The sequence below is a fragment of the Hemitrygon akajei genome, chromosome 12 (genome assembly GCF_048418815.1).
Source record: "Hemitrygon akajei chromosome 12, sHemAka1.3, whole genome shotgun sequence".
In the NCBI taxonomy this organism is placed as follows: domain Eukaryota; kingdom Metazoa; phylum Chordata; class Chondrichthyes; order Myliobatiformes; family Dasyatidae; genus Hemitrygon; species Hemitrygon akajei.
Window position 1 is genome coordinate 64739552 of NC_133135.1, and position 19209 is coordinate 64758760.

The following is a 19209-nucleotide window of genomic DNA, read 5'->3' on the forward strand; positions in this document are numbered from 1 at the left end:
AAATTGGGAAAATTGAAAAAAAAATGAAGGGCCTGTAATGTGCTGTAGATTTCTATGTTTCTATGTATGATAGAATTCGCCCTGCAACTTGAGAAGTCAGATTTATCAGTAAAGAGCATGAAAGAGCAGCTGGCTGAAATTGATTGGAAGGGAACACTAGCAGGAATGATGGCAGAATGGCAATGGGTGGAGTTTCTGGGAGCAATTTGGAAGGCACAAGATAGATACATCCAGGGAAGTAGTATTCTAAAACAGGTGATGCAACCATGATTGACAAGAGAAGTCAAAACCAACAAAAGTTCTGAAAGTAAGTAAATCACCTGGACCAGATGGTCTACATCCTCAGGTTCTCAAAGAAGTTGCTGAAGAGATTGTGGAGGCATTAATAATACTCTTTCAAGAATCAATAGGCTCTGAAATGGCTCCAGAGTACTAGAAAATTGCAAATGTGACTCCACTCTTCAAGAAGTGAGAGAAGCAGAAGAAAGGACATTATGTGCCAGTTAGTCTGATCTCAGTGGTTGTGAAGATGTTGGAGTCAAATGTTAAGGATGTAGTTTTAGGATATTTGAAGGCACATAATAAAACAGGCTAAAGAAACCAGCACGGATAGAGCACTAGCTAAGTGGCAGGATGCAAAGAGTGGGAATAAAGAGACCCTTTTCTAGTTTGTTGCCAGTGCCCGACAGTGGTGTCCAACAGGGATCTGTGTTGGGACCATTTAAAAAATAATAATTTATATGTAAATGATCTGGATGACAGAATTGATGGGCCAAGTTTATGGATGATATGGAGAGAAGTGTTGGGGCAGGTAGTATTGAGGAAGTAAAGAGGCTACAGAATGACTTAGATTAGGAAAATGGGCTAAGAAGTAGTAGATGGAATACGATGTTGGGAAGTATATGGTCATGCACTTTGGTAGAAGAAATAAAAGTGTAGACTATTTTCTAAATGGAGAGAAAATACAAAAATCTGAGGTGAAAAGGGATTTGGGAGTCCTTGTGCAGGATTCCCTAAAGGTTAATTTGCAGGTTGAGTCTGTGGTAAGGAGGGCAAGGCAAATGGAATGTTAGCATTTATTTCAAGAGGATTAGAATATAAAGGTAAGGATGGAATGTTGAGGATTTATAAAGCACTGGTGAGATCACATTCGGGAGTATTGTGAGCAGGTTTGGGCCCCTTATCTAAGAAAGGATGTGCCGACATTGGAGAGGGTTCAAAGGAGGTTCACAAAAATGATTCCAGGACTGAAAGCCTTATCATATGAGGAGCTTTTGATAGCTCTGGGCCTGTACTCGCTGGAATTCAGAAGAATGAGGGGGGATCTCAATGGAACCTATCGAATGTTGAAAGGCCTTGATCGAGTGGATGTGGAGAGGTTGTTTCCCATTGTTGGGGAGTCTAAGACCAGTGGACACAGCCTCAGAATATAAGGATGCCCATTTAGAATGGAGATGAGAAGGAATCTCTTTAGCCAGAGAGTGATGAATGTGTGGAAGGATATGAGGAGAAGACAGGAGATTGAGGTTGAGAGGGAAATGGATCAGCCATGATGAACTAGCAGAACAGACTTAATGGGCCAAATGGCTAATTCTGCTCTTATATCTTAATATCTTATGGAAATGCATTTGTTCTAAATATGCAAAGGGAAAGAATACTTTCTTGAATTGTTTACCCATTGACCATACAGCTGACTCTGGTTGTTTATTCCTGTAATTTTCTCAAAATGAGACAGAAGCTGGAATGCTCTGTACATTAAAAAAGGAAGCAAATTTCACATATGGAATATCATCAGTGAAAACAAACATTATCTAGGCTGGTATTCAATCACTTTTGACAAATCTGGTCACTATTATATACTCTTGCCAATCTTAAGATTGTTAGGTTCCATGATGCAGAAATAAGACAAATATCTGCTCAATTTTTTTTAAGGGTTCAGCAAACTAGGCTTTGTCTTAATGTATCAGAAAGGCAACAGTTTTACATGCAAGAATGCAGCAATATTCAGGTAGTTTTAAAATTTTGCACAGTAGGGTCATATCCTGTTATTGTTTGACCTATGCCATACCAAAAGGAGTATCTTCGGCATAAGAACTAAGTCTTTTTACATGGAAAGAGATAACCTGCCCTTTTTCTGTCAATTTAATGAAAGATTCAACCCATAATGTTAATCACATACAGAAATATTTTCTCCTTTGCAATCTTAAAGTGTTCACATGACAAACATGGTAAAGAAGCTGCTGTGAACAGATGTTTCCAGTTTTTGGTGGGTCAATTTATCAGCAGCTAAATACCAATAATACTTCTGTAATTTATGACAACATATCCAGCAACTTCCATGGATCTGTTCCTATATTTAACATGTGACAATAATTATTCAAATATTGCTGCAATTGGGAGGTTTTAATAATGGCCAAAGTAATAATTTAAGTGGCTGCAAAATAATAAGCAGCAGTAGGTTATGGCTCATTACACTCATATGGCACCAACACATTGCGTGCAAGTAGCTGGAATTTTTTGAGATTAGCTTATCAGCTCCACCACTGGCAATCCATTCATGCTCTTGGTTACTTGGGCCTGATGCAGAGGGCATACATAGCTTGCTTCAGTGCCATGATCCAGTCAGCGGCAAAAGCCAAGTGGTGAGGCTTCATCCTGGAAAAAACCCTGACAGAAGGCAAAGAAGAAATAGGCTTTGCCAACTATGAGAGTTGTCAATGATTCTTAGTTTTTAAGTGTTTGTGAAAGTCAAAAGCATTTCAGTATTAAAGGTGAAATAAACAATTAAAATAAAGTGAATTTCAGTTAATTGAGGCAGCTCCTAAAATAACCAAAAACTAAATGGAAAAAATAGCCGGGGTCCCCCTTTTTTTGGGACATTATGCCACTTAATTGGGGCAAGAGATTGTTGCTGAACTGTTTCTCAATGCATGCACTTGTGTGGCTGTTAGACACTACACCATACTTCAAGTGAACAATTTTTAAAACAGAGTCAGTTGAGTGTTCTTCAGTTTAAAAGGCAGTGATTTTTATCACTGATAGTTGGCGAGAGATAAGCAGAAAGACAATTCAGTACTGTTTTGTCCATTGCAGTTTCAAGTGTTCAAGCTTGGAGATGCCAGAAATGGTTGGTAGTGAAAATAAAACAATTTCACTACTTCAACAAGTTAGGACCTATGAAGAATTTGAAGATATCAACAGTCATCTTGAATGTTACAATGAAAATGAAGATTTGGAGGATGCAATCATCAAAACTTGTATGAAGGCATTCCTTTATCTACACCAGGTGTCTGCACTAATTTTGTTCATTTACAATCAAAGGAGCTCAGCAGTATATACTCAGCTCTCAGCTGTGGTTCCAAGTAGCATGCAACAGCAGATACACCCCGATACACCAGTTCAGCAGGCAGGCTAAACTAGGTGAGGTAGCAGGCAGGCCTCAGACCCCAGTGAGATAGAGATGTGTCTGTCCTAGCATGCAAAGTCAGCTGTGGCAGTCTGGGCGGATGAGATCTACAGTGAGATCCAATGGCCAGGAAGGCCGTTCTGCAGAACTGTGGGGAGAGCAAAGGGCATGATGAGGCAAAGAAGTAGTCATGGTGAACCACTGCAACTAAGGAAGACCCCAGTTGTTAGGACTTGCATATCACTGGACCCAACTTCCAAGATGGAGAGCATGGAACTGCTCTGGTACAATGGCACTTCCCCTTTAAAAACTCTCCTGCAAAGGTTTCCTGTCATTGCTGGATACAACTGACAACCACCAAACCAACTATTAGGAACTAATAACACACACAAAATGCTGGTGGAACACAGCAGGCCAGGCAGCATCTATAGAAGAAGCACTGTCGACATTTTGGGCCGAGACCCTTCCAAAACATCAACAATGCTTCTTCCTATAGATGCTAACCACAAAGTACTGTGCAGATGCTGTGGTCAAATCAAGACGTACAAAAAAGCTGGATGAACTCAGCAGGTCGGGCAGCATCCGTTGAAAGGAGCAGTCAACATTTCGGGCCAAGACCCTTCATCAGGACCGGTCTCAGCCCAAAACGTTGACTGCTCTTTTCAACGGATGCTGCCCGACCTGCTGAGTTCATCCAGCTTTTTTGTATGTCTTCCTATAGATGCTGCCTGGGCTGCTGTGTTCCACCAGCATTTTGTGTGTGTTGCTTGAATTTCCAACATCTGCAGATTTCCTTGTGATTACGAACTAATATATGATTTTTTGGTACTGTAGTAGTATTGATAGTGTTCCAATTCGTTCTATATTTTATTTAAATACATAATCTGTTACATACTGCTTAACTGGGCCAAAGTGTACTGGTCCCAATGTGACCCAATTAACTAGAATTTTCTGCATTTGTTAAAATTAGTTAATTTGTAACATTAGTATACAAAAAGACCAAAGAAAAACAATTTATAAGAAATCTTCCCTCTTGCTTCATAATCCAGTGACCTTCATGCCCTATTGAGATCAGTGAAAGTTTCCAATTCGTACTAGCTCTCTCCAGATCTGATTGAGATTCTGCAACATAATGCTGGGGAATGTCAAAAAGATCGGGTTGAAGCACTAGACTTAATATGGAGCCTAGCAAAAGAGAAAGCACATGTGTTTATCCCAACAAATCAGTTAGCAAAACTTGGAATTCTGTGTTTCACAGTGTATGTATGGAAGTCATCACTTATAGTTGCTTACATGGCAAAGGACAGCAGAATTTATTACTACATGCTATGTAAATGATTGACGTATAATTCTTGTCATGCCTGTATGGTACAATATGAATTTACAGCTACATGATCAAGAAATATGAGAAAATTACATTTTCAAAAGTAAGCAATTTCATTTCCTTCTACTTTGTTTCATTCAATATACGAAGAATATAAGTAGATACCTTTCACCAAAATCAAGTAAAACTTTGGGCTTTTATGCATGCTTTTTAATGGGAGAATAATACTACAGCTGTGTGAATACCCACAGCATGTAGCAACCCTGTTATCTGTCTTGTAGGATGATGTCAGAGCATCCTGTGCCACCAAATGGCTGAAGCATTTAAGGACATTTTCAACCTTTCAATGCTGCAGTCAGAGGTTCCCACCTGCTTCAAAGGGCATAAATCATACTGGTGCTCAAGGAAAGCAGAGTGAGCTGCCTTGATGACTATCGACCAGCAGCGCTCCCATCTATTGTAATGAAGTCCTTCGAGATGTTGATCATGTATAGAATTAACTCCTGCCCGAGCAAGAACCTGGATCTGCTACATTTCACCTACCTCTACAACAGGGCTGCAGTGAATGCGATCGCTCTGGCTCTCTACAATGCTCTGGAGTACCTAGACAACAGCAAGACACATGTCAGGCTGCTGTTTATCAATTACAGATCAGGATTCAGTACCATCATCCTCTGAGCATTAACTACCAAGTTTTGAAACCTAGGCTCCTGTATCTCTCTCTGAAACTGGACCTTTAACTTTCTCATTAGGAGATCAGATTGGTAATAACATCTTCTCGTTGACAGTCAACACAGGCCCACTACAAGGATGCATGCTTAGCCCACTGCTCTATTGTGGGCTATTATTATAAATGCTCTATTGTCATTTATAAATATATAAATTTATATATAAATATATAAATATTGTCATTTATAAATTTACTGATGATACCCCTGCTGTAGGCAGAATTTTAGAGAAGGCAACACAAATAAAACTGATTTGCTGGTTGAGAACCTTGCACTCAGCATCAGTAAGACCAAGGACTTTAGGAAAGAGGAAGTCAGGAGAACACACACCAGTCCTCACTGAGGGGGGTCAGTAGTGGAAAGCAATAGCAGCTTCAAGATCTTGGACATCAACATCTCAGAATCTATCCTGGGCCTAACACTTAAGAAGGCACACCAGCAGCTCTACATTATGGAAATATGGGGAAATTTAATATGCACCAAAGACTCTTGCAAATTTCTACAGCTGTATAGCGGAGAGCATTCTGATTAGTTGCATCACATCCTGGTATGGATGCTCCAATGCACCAGATCACAAGAGGCTGCAAAGGGTTGTAGACTCAGCCAGTTCCATCATGGGCACAATCTGACTCACCATGGAAGTCAACTTCAAGAGGAGGTGTTTCAAGAAGGTGGCATCCATTGTTAAAGATCCTCACTATCCAGAACATGCTGTTTTTGTGTTATTGCTATCGGAGAGGAGGTATTGGAGCCTGAAGACCCAGACTCACCTCCACCATTAAATTTCTGAACAGTGCATTAAGTTATGAACACCACCTCCTTGTAAAACTCCTGCACTACTCACTTATAGTAACTTACAGAGAATTTTTTTGCACGGTACTGCTGCTACAGAACAACAAATTTTATAACATATATCAGTGATAATAAACCTGATTTTGTTCCACTAGCACACCAGTCTTTTTCGGAAACAGCAGGCCAGAAGGACATGTCTGTAATCATGGGCTGAAGGATTCAGGGCGGAGAATGCAAATCATTTATGGCATACAGCTATAGAATCTGTAGCCAGAAAAGATGCAAAGACCACTGAAAAATAACAACCTAATCCTTCTCTTTACATCCCACACCTTCTTCTGGTTTTCCAGCTACAGATGGTGTAAGTACACGCCTCTAACTTGGCCCACATTTTTCATCATTACTCTTTAGGCTTTCTTTTTTCGGACTGTCAATGTCTTCCCCTAATAACTTTACTATTGTTAATATTGGCTTACAGGACTACAATTGTCTGGCTTCTCCCTGCTGACCTTCTTGGAATGGGAAAGCTACAGTTGCTACCTTCCTGTCATCTGCTACCTCACTTGCATCCAGCAAAAATTTATAAATCTTGGCCAGGGCTGCAACAATCCCCATCTCCCAGCTTGGGATAAATATCATCCCACTCTATCCATGAAATAAATAAAAGCTCCACAATGTTTTGCATTCACAATTTCTTATCATTTCAATTCACCACAGAATCACAACTGAAACTACAACTGCAGAATCCTCTTGCACATGCCATTAATATAATGGGTGTGATCCACCAAATGTTGCAAGGACAAGGCTGAGGACAAACCCAAGTGCAGGATACAGGCACGGAGGCAGAGTCATGAGGCGTTAGCATCATCACGAACGGGGAACCGGTATCCAGGAGAGTCTTTACATAGAGATGAGGTTTATGTAGAGTATCCAGGAAATGATGCAGAGCTTAGAACTGACAGTCCTAAGGAATCAGGAAATGAGGTTTACTTACACTAGAGTCGACCAACGAACTGGCACAACATGGCTGTGATGCCCAAGTTTTATCCTATCTTCGCTAATGGGAACCAGGTGTGCGTAACTATTGGGACTAGCAACCACAGGGAATCAGCCGACAGGAATTAAGGCACAATCAATGAGATAATGGCAAGATGGGGAATTGCCAATTGGGACCATGACAGTACCCTCCCCTCAATGGGAGCCTCCAGGCGATCCTCCAGGCTTGTCCGGATGGTCCCGATGGAAGTGCTGGATGAGGGAAGGGTCCAGGATGAAGGAGCGGGGAACCCAGGAATGATCCTCTGGGGCCGTACCCTTCCCAGTTGACCAAGAATTGGAGACCCCTGCCCCGAAGGCGCACATCCAATAGCTGCCGGACGGTGTATGCCGGATGGCCATCGATGATTCGGGCGGGTGGAAGGGTTTCGGTCGGAGGACACAAGGGGTTGATGGAAACGAGTTTTACTTGGGAAACGTGAAAAGTAGGGTGGATGTGCTTAGACTTAGGTAGTTTAAGTCAGACTGCTGTGGGGTTGATGATACTTTTGACCTTGAAAGGTCCCAGGAAGCGAAGGCGAGTTTCTTAGGCTCGTTTTTGAGAGGAATGTCTTTGGATGATAGCCACAACTTCTGCCCAGGTCGATACTCAGGTGCCGGAGTCCAATGGCGATCGGCAATCCTCAGGTTACGATCGGCTGATCGGAGCAGGGCCATATGTGTGTCCTCCCAAACGTTGCGGCACCGATTGATATGAGCCTGAACCAAAGTCACTGCAATCTCCTCTTCTTGAACAGGAAACAGCGGGGGTTGGTACCCAAGGAAGCATTCAAAGGGTGATCGTCCAGTGGCAGTACTAACCAAAGAGTTGTGGGCGTACTCTACCCATGCGAGGTGGTCACTCCAGGTAGACGGGTTGTTGATTGTTATGCAACATAGCGCCGCCTCCAAATCCTGGTTGACCCGTTCCGTTTGTCCATTCATCTGAGGATGGAAGCTGGATGACAGGCTAATGGAGGCACCCAGGGCTTGGCAGAAGGACTTCCATACCTGCGAGACGAATTGGGAACTCCGATCAGAGATGATATCCACAGGAATTCCATGGAGGCAGACGACATGGAGGCAGACGACATGGCGGACGAGAAGGTCTGCAGTCTCTTGTGCCGAAGGGAGTTTAGGGAGGGCTACAAAATGCACCATCTTGGAGAAGTGGTCTACCATGATGAGTACGGTGGTGTTTCCACGTGAAGGGGGTAGACCGGTGATGAAATCTAGGGCGACGTGCGACCAAGGACAACCCGGGACAGGTAGGGGATGAAGTAAGGGGAGCGGCTACTCAGTCAATCTGCTCACTGACCTTCCTTACATCCTTGGACAGGGCACGAAGATCTCTCATAACTTCTCCGAGTAGTTGACCATGTACGCCCAGTAGGGAGCCCTGGCTGATGAGGGCCTGTTACACGGGGTCTGTGTCCGCTGGGTTCATTCTTGGGCAGTTCATTCTGTTGCAAGGATGAGGCTGAGGACAAACCCAAGTGCAGGACACAGGCGCGGAGGCAGAGTCATGAGGCGTTAGCACCATCACGAACGGGGAACCGGTATCCAGGAGAGTCTTTACATAGAGACAAGGTTTACGTAGAGTATCCAGGAAATGATGCACAGCTTAGAACTGACAGTCCTAAGGAATCAGGGAACGAGCTTTACTCATACTAGAGTTGACCAACAAACTGGCACAGCATGGCCGTGATGCTCGAGTTTTATCCTATCTTTGCTAATGGAAACCAGGTGTGCAGTAACTATTGGGACTAGCAATCATAGGGAATCAGCCGACAGGAATTATGGCATAATCAATGAGATAATGGCAAGATGGGGAATTGCCAGTCGGGACCATGACACCAAATGATGCAAGGGAAATAAAGGAATTTGAAACATGCAGTGAAGAGCATCTCAGGATAATATCTCAGTACACTTCCTCAAGATCACATTCTGGAGGAACTTCAAATCAATCCCAGTGTTACCACTTAGTAACTGTATTACACCAGGATTAAAATCTTAGTATCACTTCTTGACATCAAGCGTAATAAGATTGACGTCAAGAACCTTGAGCTGCTTAAGCTTTAATCTAACAATATAACTTAGCAGTGGACTAAGCAATAAATACAAATTCTCCTGTGGGAGAAATATTTTGTATTTTTATCTTCAGCTAAAAATTATATACTTTCATAATTTTTGCTCAATTGATTTTATTTTTATCTCGTATGTAGAACATAAAATAGCCGAAGGAAACATGGAAGTAACTCCACACAGTCACAAGAAAATTACAAATAAGAAAATATATTCAAATTGTGCTAGCTCATTTGCCCATACTCTACAATTCCCATCTTAACATCACATTGGTACTTAATTGATTCGGGGAAACTTGCCTCAGTTGGTTAAGCCCATTCCTGGCATTCCAGGCAGGTTAAGCATAGACAATACAGTGCACCACAACCATACAACAATCAGTTAAGGTAATATAAGTATTTTAATGCCTTTTCCATGGAAATATTTTAGGATCATATTAAAAGACCATAAGAATATGAGATGGAAGCAGAATTAGGCCATTCTGCTTTGCCATCTCAACATGGCTGATCCATTTCCCTCTCAACCCCATTCTCCTGCCTTCTCCCCATAATGTTTCATGCCCTGACTAATCAAAAACCTATCAACTTCCACCTTAAATACATCCAGTGACCTGGCCTCCGCAGATTCACCATCCTCTGACTGAAGAAATTCCTCCTCATTTCCGTTCTAAGTGGATGTCCCTCTATTCTGAGTCTCTCTCTCCTGGTCTTAGACTCCACCACCACAGGAAACATCCACGAAATCTAGGCCCTTCAACATTCAATAGGTTACAATGAGACCCACCCCCCCCAAACTCTTCAAAACTCCAGTGAGGTCAGGCCCTGAGCCATCAAAGACTCTTCATACGATAACCCTTTCATCCCAGAATCATTCTCATGAACCTCCTCTGAACCCGCTCGAATGTCAGCAAATCCTTTCTTAGATAATGAGCCCAAAACTGCTCACAATACTCCATGTGAGACCTCACCAGTACCTTTTAAAGCCTCAGCATTAATCCTTATTTTTATATTCTAGTCTTCTCAACCCAAATGCTAACATTGCATTTGCCTTTCTCACCACCAGCCCAACCTGCAAATTAACCATAGGGGATTCCTGCATGAGAATGCCCAAGTCGGATTTTTGAATTTTCTCCCTGTTTAGCAAATATTCTATGTTTTTGTTCCTGCTACCAAAGTACATGGCCTTACACTTTCTGATACTCTATTCCATCTGCCAGTTCTTTGCCCATTCTCCTCATCTGTCCAAATCCTGCTGCTGCCTCCCTACTTCCTCAACACTACCTGCCCCTCCCTCTATCTTCGTAACATCCACAAACTTGGTCACAAAGCTATCAATTCAGTCATCCAAATCATTGACATATAATGTAAAAAGATGCAATCCCATCACTGACCCCTGCAGATCACTACTAGTCACCAGCAGCCAATCAGAAAAGGCTCCCTTTATCCCACACTGTGCTCCTGCCAATCAGCCATCCTTTATCCAAGCTAGTACCTTTCCTGTAATATCATGGGCTCTCATCTTGCTACGCAGCCTCATGTGCAGCACCTTGTCAAAGGCCTTTTGAAAATCCAAGTACACAACAGCTACCGAGTCTCCTTTGTCAAGCCTACTTGTTATTTTTTCAAAGAACCCCAAAAGATTTGTCAGGCAAAATTTGTCCTTAAGGAATCCATGCTGATATTGGCCTATTTTGTCATGTGTCTCCAAGTACTTTGAGACCTCATCCTTAACAATCAACTCCAACATCTTCCCAACAACTGAAGTCAGGCTAACTAGCCTATAATTTCCTTTCTTCTGCTTCCCTCCCATTTTAAAGTGTGAGGTGACATTTGCAAATTTCTAGTCCTCCTGAACCATGCCAGGATCTAGTGATCCTTGAAAGATCACTACTAATGTCTCTGCAATCTCTTCAGCTACCTATTTCAGAACCCTAAGGTTTAGTCTGTCTTCTCTCTCCGGTCCTGTTCACCCTGTACACATCAGACTTCCAATATAACTCGGAGTCCTGCCATGTGCAGAAGTTCGCTGATGACACGGCCATAGTGGGATGTGTCAGGAATGGACAGGAGGAGGAGTATAGGAAACTGATACAGGACTTTGTGATATGGTGCAACTCAAACTACCTGACCAAGACCAAGGAGATGGTGGTGGACTTTAGGAGATCTAGGCCTCATATGGAGCCAGTGATCATTAATGGAGAATGTGTGGAGCAGGTTAAGACCTACAAGTATCTGGGAGTACAGTTAGACGAGAAGCTAGACTGGACTGCCAACACAGATGCCTTGTGCAGGAAGGCACAGAGTCGACTGTACTTCCTAAGAAGGTTGGCGTCATTCAATGTCTGTAGTGAGATGCTGAAGATGTTCTATAGGTCAGTTGTGGAGAGCGCCCTCTTCTTTGTGGTGGCGTGTTGGGGAGGAAGCATTAAGAAGAGGGACGCCTCACGTCTTAATAAGCTGGTAAGGAAGGCGGGCTCTGTCGTGGGCAAAGTACTCGAGAGTTTAACATCGGTAGCTGAGCGAAGGGCGCTGAGTAGGCTACGGTCAATTATGGATAACTCTGAACATCCTCTACATAGCACCATCCAGAGACAGAGAAGCAGTTTCAGCGACAGGTTACTATCGATGCAATGCTCCTCAGACAGGATGAAGAGGTCAATACTCCCCAATGCCATTAGGCTTTACAATTCTACCGCCAGGACTTAAGAACTTTTTAAAAGCTATTATTAATGCTTTTTGAGATAGTGATTTAGATGCATATCATATTTTTTACTGAGTTAAGTATTGTATGTACCGTAGATTCCGGACTACAGAGCGCACCTGATTAAAAGCCGCTGGCTCTAATTTTAGAAATAAAATCAATTTTTTAATTGTAAAGGCCGCACCGGATTTTCGGCCGCAGGTGTCCCACGTTGTAATATGAGATATTTACACAGAAAGATATTACACGTGAGAATTTTTTAACTTTTAATTAAATCCATATGGTAACAAAAACAAATACATATTGCAAATGCTTTTTTTCGAACCGTGCCCATAACGCGGCTACTTTTAAATATACGTTGCGTATACTTCTTTACTGAACAACATTCCAATATCTCCTAACGACTGGTAAAAAATATATATACTGCAGCCTACCAGGAAAAGTTATTGATCGCCTTTAACTTAAAAGCAGCGTTTCGCTCCGCCGCTCGACCCCCGCCTTTCCGTTTATCGCAAACGGCATTTTTCCCACAAGACACCACGAAACCGGGTGTGACGTCATAGCATCCCGCGATGTAGTACACAAAACAAATATAGTTAAAACTCTTCTAACTTTAACTAGAAAATGAATTACTAAGCGAAAATATTATAAACTAAATAACTGCCATAAGGCAGCACAATGCTTCGAGTGTTTTCCATGTTGATGAGGGTGAGTACAAATGACTGATTTACAATAATTTAATTGTGAAAGTGCGCTTGATTTATCGTACAATTTCATTGGACCTCTGTGAACTACTCATCAATTTTATTGGTCTACTGTTACGAGGCAAAATGTTTACGAGGCGGCATGAAAAAAATCATGTATTAGCCGCTCCGTATTAAAGGCCGCAAAGTTCAAAGCTGTTCAAAATGTGGGAAAAAAGTAGCGGCTTAAAATCCGGAATCTACGGTAATTAGTTTTGCTACAAGTGTATGGGACATTGGAAAAAAAGTTGAATTTCCCCATGGGGATGAATAAAGTATCTATCTATCTATCTATCTATCATCATCTATTTCAGACCTTTCAGCTTCCCAAGCACCTTCTCATTTGTAATAGTCACTACACTCACTTCTGCCCAACTTTCCTGAACTTCCAACATACTGCTAGTGTCTTCCACAGAGAAGATGGATGCAAAATACTTGTTTAGTTCATCCACTATTTCCTTGTTCCCCATTACTACCTCTCCAGTGGTCCAAAAGCTACTCTCACCTCTCTTTTACTCTTTATATATCTGGAAAAACTTTTGTATTCTCTGATATTATTGGCTAGCTTAACTTCAAATTTCATCCTTTCCCTCTTTAAGGCTTTTAAGTTGCCTTCTTTTTAAAAGTTCCCCAGTCCTTTAACTTCCCACTAATTTTTGCTCTATACCCTCTCTTTTGCTTTTATTTTGTTTTTGACTTCCCTTGTCAGCCACAGTTGTCTCATCCTGGCTTTAAAATACTTCTTTTTTTGGAATGTATCTATGCTGTGCCTTCCAAGTTTCTCCCAGAAACTCCAGCCATTGCTGTTCTGCCATCATTTTTGCTAGTGTTCCAATCAACTTTGGCCAGCTCCCCTCTCATGCTTCAGTAATTTACTTTACTCCACTGTAAAAAGGCTATGTCTTATATTCACGAAGTTTTAAAATAAAAATATGGCAGTCATTGAAGATCTGGGTTGAAACAAGGTGCTCAGTGCTCAATGTACAACAGACCACCAAATAAACAATTTTAACTTGATACAAAAATGTCCAATTCTAAGCCTATTTGACTAGAATGGCCTCCATTCCTTTTGAAAACAACTCCTATCATGGCAAAAAGTTACATAGTGCACAAAATGAGCAAAATGAATGGCAGAACAAATTCAATGAGCTGAATACCCAAATTCTGCTCCATATCTCTTGGTATTATAGTAAGGCAAAACTCTATTAATCTAGCACACTTAGTGGGACCTGACAGGCAGATCTTCCAGACTATTGGTTTATTAAAACTTAAACAACACACACTTTTTTTTTAAAGATATTACACAATAGAATACTAAATTTCTGAGGGAGCTTCTGAACCAATGAAGGGGCAGCTATGAGAGTGCACCTAACCCAGCTCTTAAATAATCTTTAACTGTCATAAGCCCAATCGTAGGGTTTTACTGTATTGTGTTGGTTATAAATAGTTTCAGCATGTCTCATGGACATGATTAGATGTGATGAAAGCATTTCCATTACATTTATTGACATGTCTTTGGATTAAATGCTATGATGTTGAAAAAAAAACTAATCCAAAGTTAAACTGATGTTAAATCACTTCACATGGTAAAACATTGCCAGAAATGAATTTAAGTTCACCAACGAAAACAAAACAAATGTTAAAAACCATACTAGACACTATAGCAAAATTCAAAATAGAAGACTGTGCAATTTTACACCTCTGCTTTATCTATTTGCTGTAGGAATTTAAGGTTATGCTCTATCAAATATTTGCACATTTTGCAGTAATTTTCATTCTTCCTCTTACTCAACAATAACATGAAACTGCAACATAAGTGTTCCTTTATCTATTCTTACCTAATTTTATTAAAAGCTAAATGAATCACATTGATGCAGGAACAGCTTCTTCCCCTCCACCATCAGCTTTCCAAATAGTCCATGAACCTATTAATATACCTCATTATTCCTTCTTTCTTGCACTATTTATTTTATAATTTATAGTAATTTTACGTTGCTGTCGGAAGCAACACATTTCATAATATATATGGTAGTCATAATAAACCTGATTCTGATATGCTTTTAATCCTGGAGATTCACTGCATCTAATGAAAATAACACTTTATGGTGTACACAGTGTGTTCTATTAGGTGATGCATTTTGAAGATGTAATTTATAAAGACACGAGATCTATAATGCAATTTTAGATCTACCCAAACCAAATTCATTAAGAATCTAGACAACACAAGTATTGTTTTACAGTACAAAATATTTCTTTATTCTTTAGCATACAATAAAATGCATATTTATGGACTGCACAACATACTGTACTTTCACTACCATTTGCTAATTTGCTAATTGAACACAAAATGTAAGAATGTAAAATATTTACTGGGCTAAATTTGTCGGCTCTTAGACTGGCTTTAAATTATTACTTCCAGATAAAGATCTTTAGTCCACCTTTACACCTTGTTATAATTATGGTTAAAAAATAAAGGAAAATTGCTTTAATCTCCACAAATGACACCTTGACATCCTTTACTGGAACATCATCTATAAAGTTTGATCAATCACAGAATGTGAAGGAATGGATAGGCACATGAACAGAAACTTGAAGATATGTATATATATAGTAAATGAAAATAGAGTGGCAGGAGAGAATGCGTGAGTGTAAAAGAATGTGTTAAGGTAGAATGCAGGGTACCAGTTGTACAGGAACATTTTGGCTAAGATTCTAATCAATTCCTCAGTCAGAATTTTAAAGGTTTTGCCATATGGGATTTTGTAAGCACTCATTCATATTTACAAGATTTGAAGCTAACAAATACCATGATCCTCATTGTTTGCTTTTAAACATTTAATATTTTGTATATAAATCATCAATTTGACCTATAGAAATTAGATTTTACACCTACATTTCCAGAATTGATGTTTTCTCCAAACTTTTAAATGCTGCTGTATTAATTGTAGCTTTACGTTACTGTTATGAGATGATACTTGTCTAACAAATAAAGGAATAATTTTGTTTTATCAGATAAAACCAGTGAAGCAAGATAACCACTTTGTGACTTAATAACAAGCACACTGAGGTCAAATTCCATAAAAGAAGTCAACTTTTACAGTGCATCAATGTCTTTTTTTTTGTAACTTACCTATAATCTTCATGAGTGAAGCATTCATGCAAATCCTGTGCAGATATTCCCATGGCAGAATTATTTGTCTGTAGGAAGGAAGTAAGTTGAATACCTAAATAATTTTTCACAATTGATGAAAGTTTAGATTAGCAAAATAGAAAACAAAACATGCATTCTTAGCGCCAGAAGCCCAGCACAATCATCACTAATTTCATCTAATGCAAATAACACCTTTCACTGTATATTTTGATGTACATGTGACAAATAAAGCTAATCTAGTCTCTTTTTCAATCTTCATGATATATTTTCTTTTGCAAACAAGAACCAAGAACTTAATTACATAACTGCCATTATTTTATCATTATAACAATTATTAAGTGGAAGTTCAAAGTAAGTTTAGCAAAGTATATAAATGCCATTATATACAACCCTGAGAATTGTTTTCTTGTGGGCATACTCTATAAATCTAATAACCAAAATAGAATCAATAAAAGACTGCACCAAAAGGGCAACCACTGTGCAAATACAAAAAAGGGGAGAAATGAGGAAATAATAATAATAATAAATAAATAAGCAAGAAATATCAAGAACATGAGACCAGAGTTCTTGAAAGTGAGTCCATAGTTTGTGCGAAAGTTCAATGATGGGGTAAATGAAGTTGAGTGAAGTTATCCACTTTGGTTCAAGAGTCGGATAGTTGAAGGGTAGTAACTGTTCCTGAAGCTAATGGTGCAAGTCCTGAGGGTCTTGTACCTTCTTCCTGATGGCAGTAGCAAGAAGAGAACATTATCTGCATGGTGGGGGTCCCCGATGATGGATGCTGCTTTCCTGCGACAAAGCTCCATGTAGATGTGCTCAATAGTGGGGAGGGCTTTATCTGTGATGGACTGGATTGTATCTAATACTTTTTGTACTATTTTCCATTCAAGGGCATTGATGTTTCCATACCAGGCTGCAATAAAACCAGTCAACCCAGCACACACCTACATAGATAGATAGATAGATACTTTATTCATCCCCATGGGGAAATTCAACGTTTTTTCCAATGTCCCATACACTTGTTGTAGCAAAACTAATAACATACAATACAATACTTACTTACAGAAGTTGTTTTAAACATTAGAACTATTTTCTTGAAAAAATTCATACCTTTTCATTAGTTAGAAAGATGTGCAGAATTTCCGTAAGCTTCTCGAAGTCCTGAACGTTGCTATCGGAAGACAAAATTCTGAAAAAACAGCCAATCATATCATACTAGGTATGAAAAGCAAAGTAACAAACATGAAGCCTATTCAATGATTCTGCTCCCACTGTGTATTTTTGCCTGGGCATGCCACATTTCTATCCATTGAATGTATAAAATTTATTTCATTCATTCAGTACAGATTTCAAATTTCTGCTGCTGTAATGCTGAGCATTTGCCAAACATTTTGTACTTTGCTGATTCACCTATCGTTAGTGTATTTAATTCAGAAAAATATTGAAGGAGGTAATATTACAGAATGAAACAAAAGGATTTATAAAGTATATTTCTTAACTCAGGACTTACCTTTCCCTTTGCTGTGTTTTACAGCAAATACTTTGGAAATTTAATCAGTGTTGTCCTGTAGTAAACATGGGGATCAATATGAATACACTATGTCCAGCAAAGAGCAATGTGGTAAATAAATTTTAAAAATAGTTGAGGTTCAGAACTAAAGCTTGTGTACCTTACCAGTAACACTGAAAATAACCCTATTCCCCCTCCCCTTACTGTTTCCTATCCTTTAAATCAAGGCTTCTCAACCTGGGGTGCATGGATCCCTCAGTTAACGGTAGGGATTATTACCAAGAGGGGTTCATGGCATAAAAAGTTGAGATCCCCTACTTTAAATAACCCACTATTCAAGATATGGTATTTATGGTATTACCCTAATCTCATGTTTCTTAATGGTTCATTTTAAAATATCAGGGATACAACATCCATTGGCTCCTTGTTATCAATTTTACTACTGGAATAGTCTTTCAGAAGATCGACTAACTTAATTATATTATGAATTTCCGTGACTGCAACTGGCATTTCTCTATGACTTTTAACATAGCAAACACCCTAAGGTACTTTACAGTAGCACAATCAAATTATGACAGTGGGTTATCTATCAAGATTGGGACTGATAGACAGAATCAGGGGAATTCCAGGGTGTAGGATCTAAAAGCATTGCCACTAAAGGAGAAACAGTTACATTTCGGGATGATCAAGGCCTGAACTAGAAAAGCTTTGTTATTTGCAAATGGTTACAGGGCTGCAGCAGGTAAAATTTTAAGTGAAAGGTAAGGCCTGGAGGATTAACAAATAAAGATAAAAAGCATAGAACATAGAATAGTACAGAACAGTACAGGCCCTTCGGCCCACAATGTTGTACCAACCCTTAAACCCTGCCTCCCATATATCCCCCCACCTTAAATTCCTCCATATACCTGTCTAGTATTTTCTTAAATTTCACTAGTGTATCTGCCTCCACCACAGACTCAGGCTGTGCATTCCACGCACCAACCACTCTCTGAGTAAAAAACCTTCCTGTAATATTCCCCTTGAACTTCCCAACCCTTACCTTAGAGCCATGTTCCCTTGTATTGATCAGTGGTGCCCTGGGGAAGAGGCGCTGGCTGTCCACTCTAATATCTTGTATACCTCTATCATGTCTCCTCTCTTACTCCTTCTCTCCAAAGAGTAAAAGCCCTAGAACCCTTAATCTCTGATCATACTACATACTCTCTAAACCAGGCAGCATCCTGATAAATCTCCTTTGTATCCTTTCTATAGTGAGGCGACCAGAACTGGACACAGTACTCCAAGTGTGGCCTAACCAGAGGTTTATAGAGCTGCATCATTACCTTGCAACTCTTAAACTCTATCCCTCAACTTATGAAAGCAAACTCCCCATAAGCTTCCTTAACTATCCTATCTACCTGTGAGGCAACTTTCAGGGATCTGTGGATATGTACCCTCAGATCCCTCTGCTCCTCCACACTACCAAGTATCCTGCCATTTACTTTGTACTCTGCCTTGGAGTTTGTCCTTCCAAAGTGTACCACCTCACACTTCTCCAGGTTGAATTCCATCTACCACTTCTCAGACCACTTCTGCATCCTATCAATGTCTCTCTGCAATCTTCGACAATCCTCTACACTATCCAAAACACCACCAACCTTTGTGTCATCTGCAAACTTGCCAACCCACCCTTCTACCCCACATCCAGGTCATTAATAAAAATCACAAAAAGTAGGGGTCCCAGAACCAATCC

The 19209-nt window shown here is 40.2% G+C and overlaps 1 protein-coding gene across 4 annotated transcripts in view; it reads right to left on the reverse strand.

Moving 5' to 3' along the window:
• Positions 1–19209, reverse strand: part of swt1 (SWT1 RNA endoribonuclease homolog) — a 189394-nt gene that overhangs the window by 17380 nt on the left and 152805 nt on the right. For 3 of the 4 annotated variants that reach the window (XM_073063300.1, XM_073063297.1, XM_073063298.1), the window contains 2 exons: positions 17075–17153; positions 15944–16011 (listed from right to left, as the gene is read on the reverse strand). In XM_073063300.1, the coding sequence (XP_072919401.1) occupies positions 15944–16011; positions 17075–17153 (147 nt within the window). Of the gene's footprint in view, positions 1–5269; positions 5334–15943; positions 16012–17074; positions 17154–19209 lie in introns of those variants that run through there. The other variant, XM_073063299.1, reaches the window with a different exon arrangement.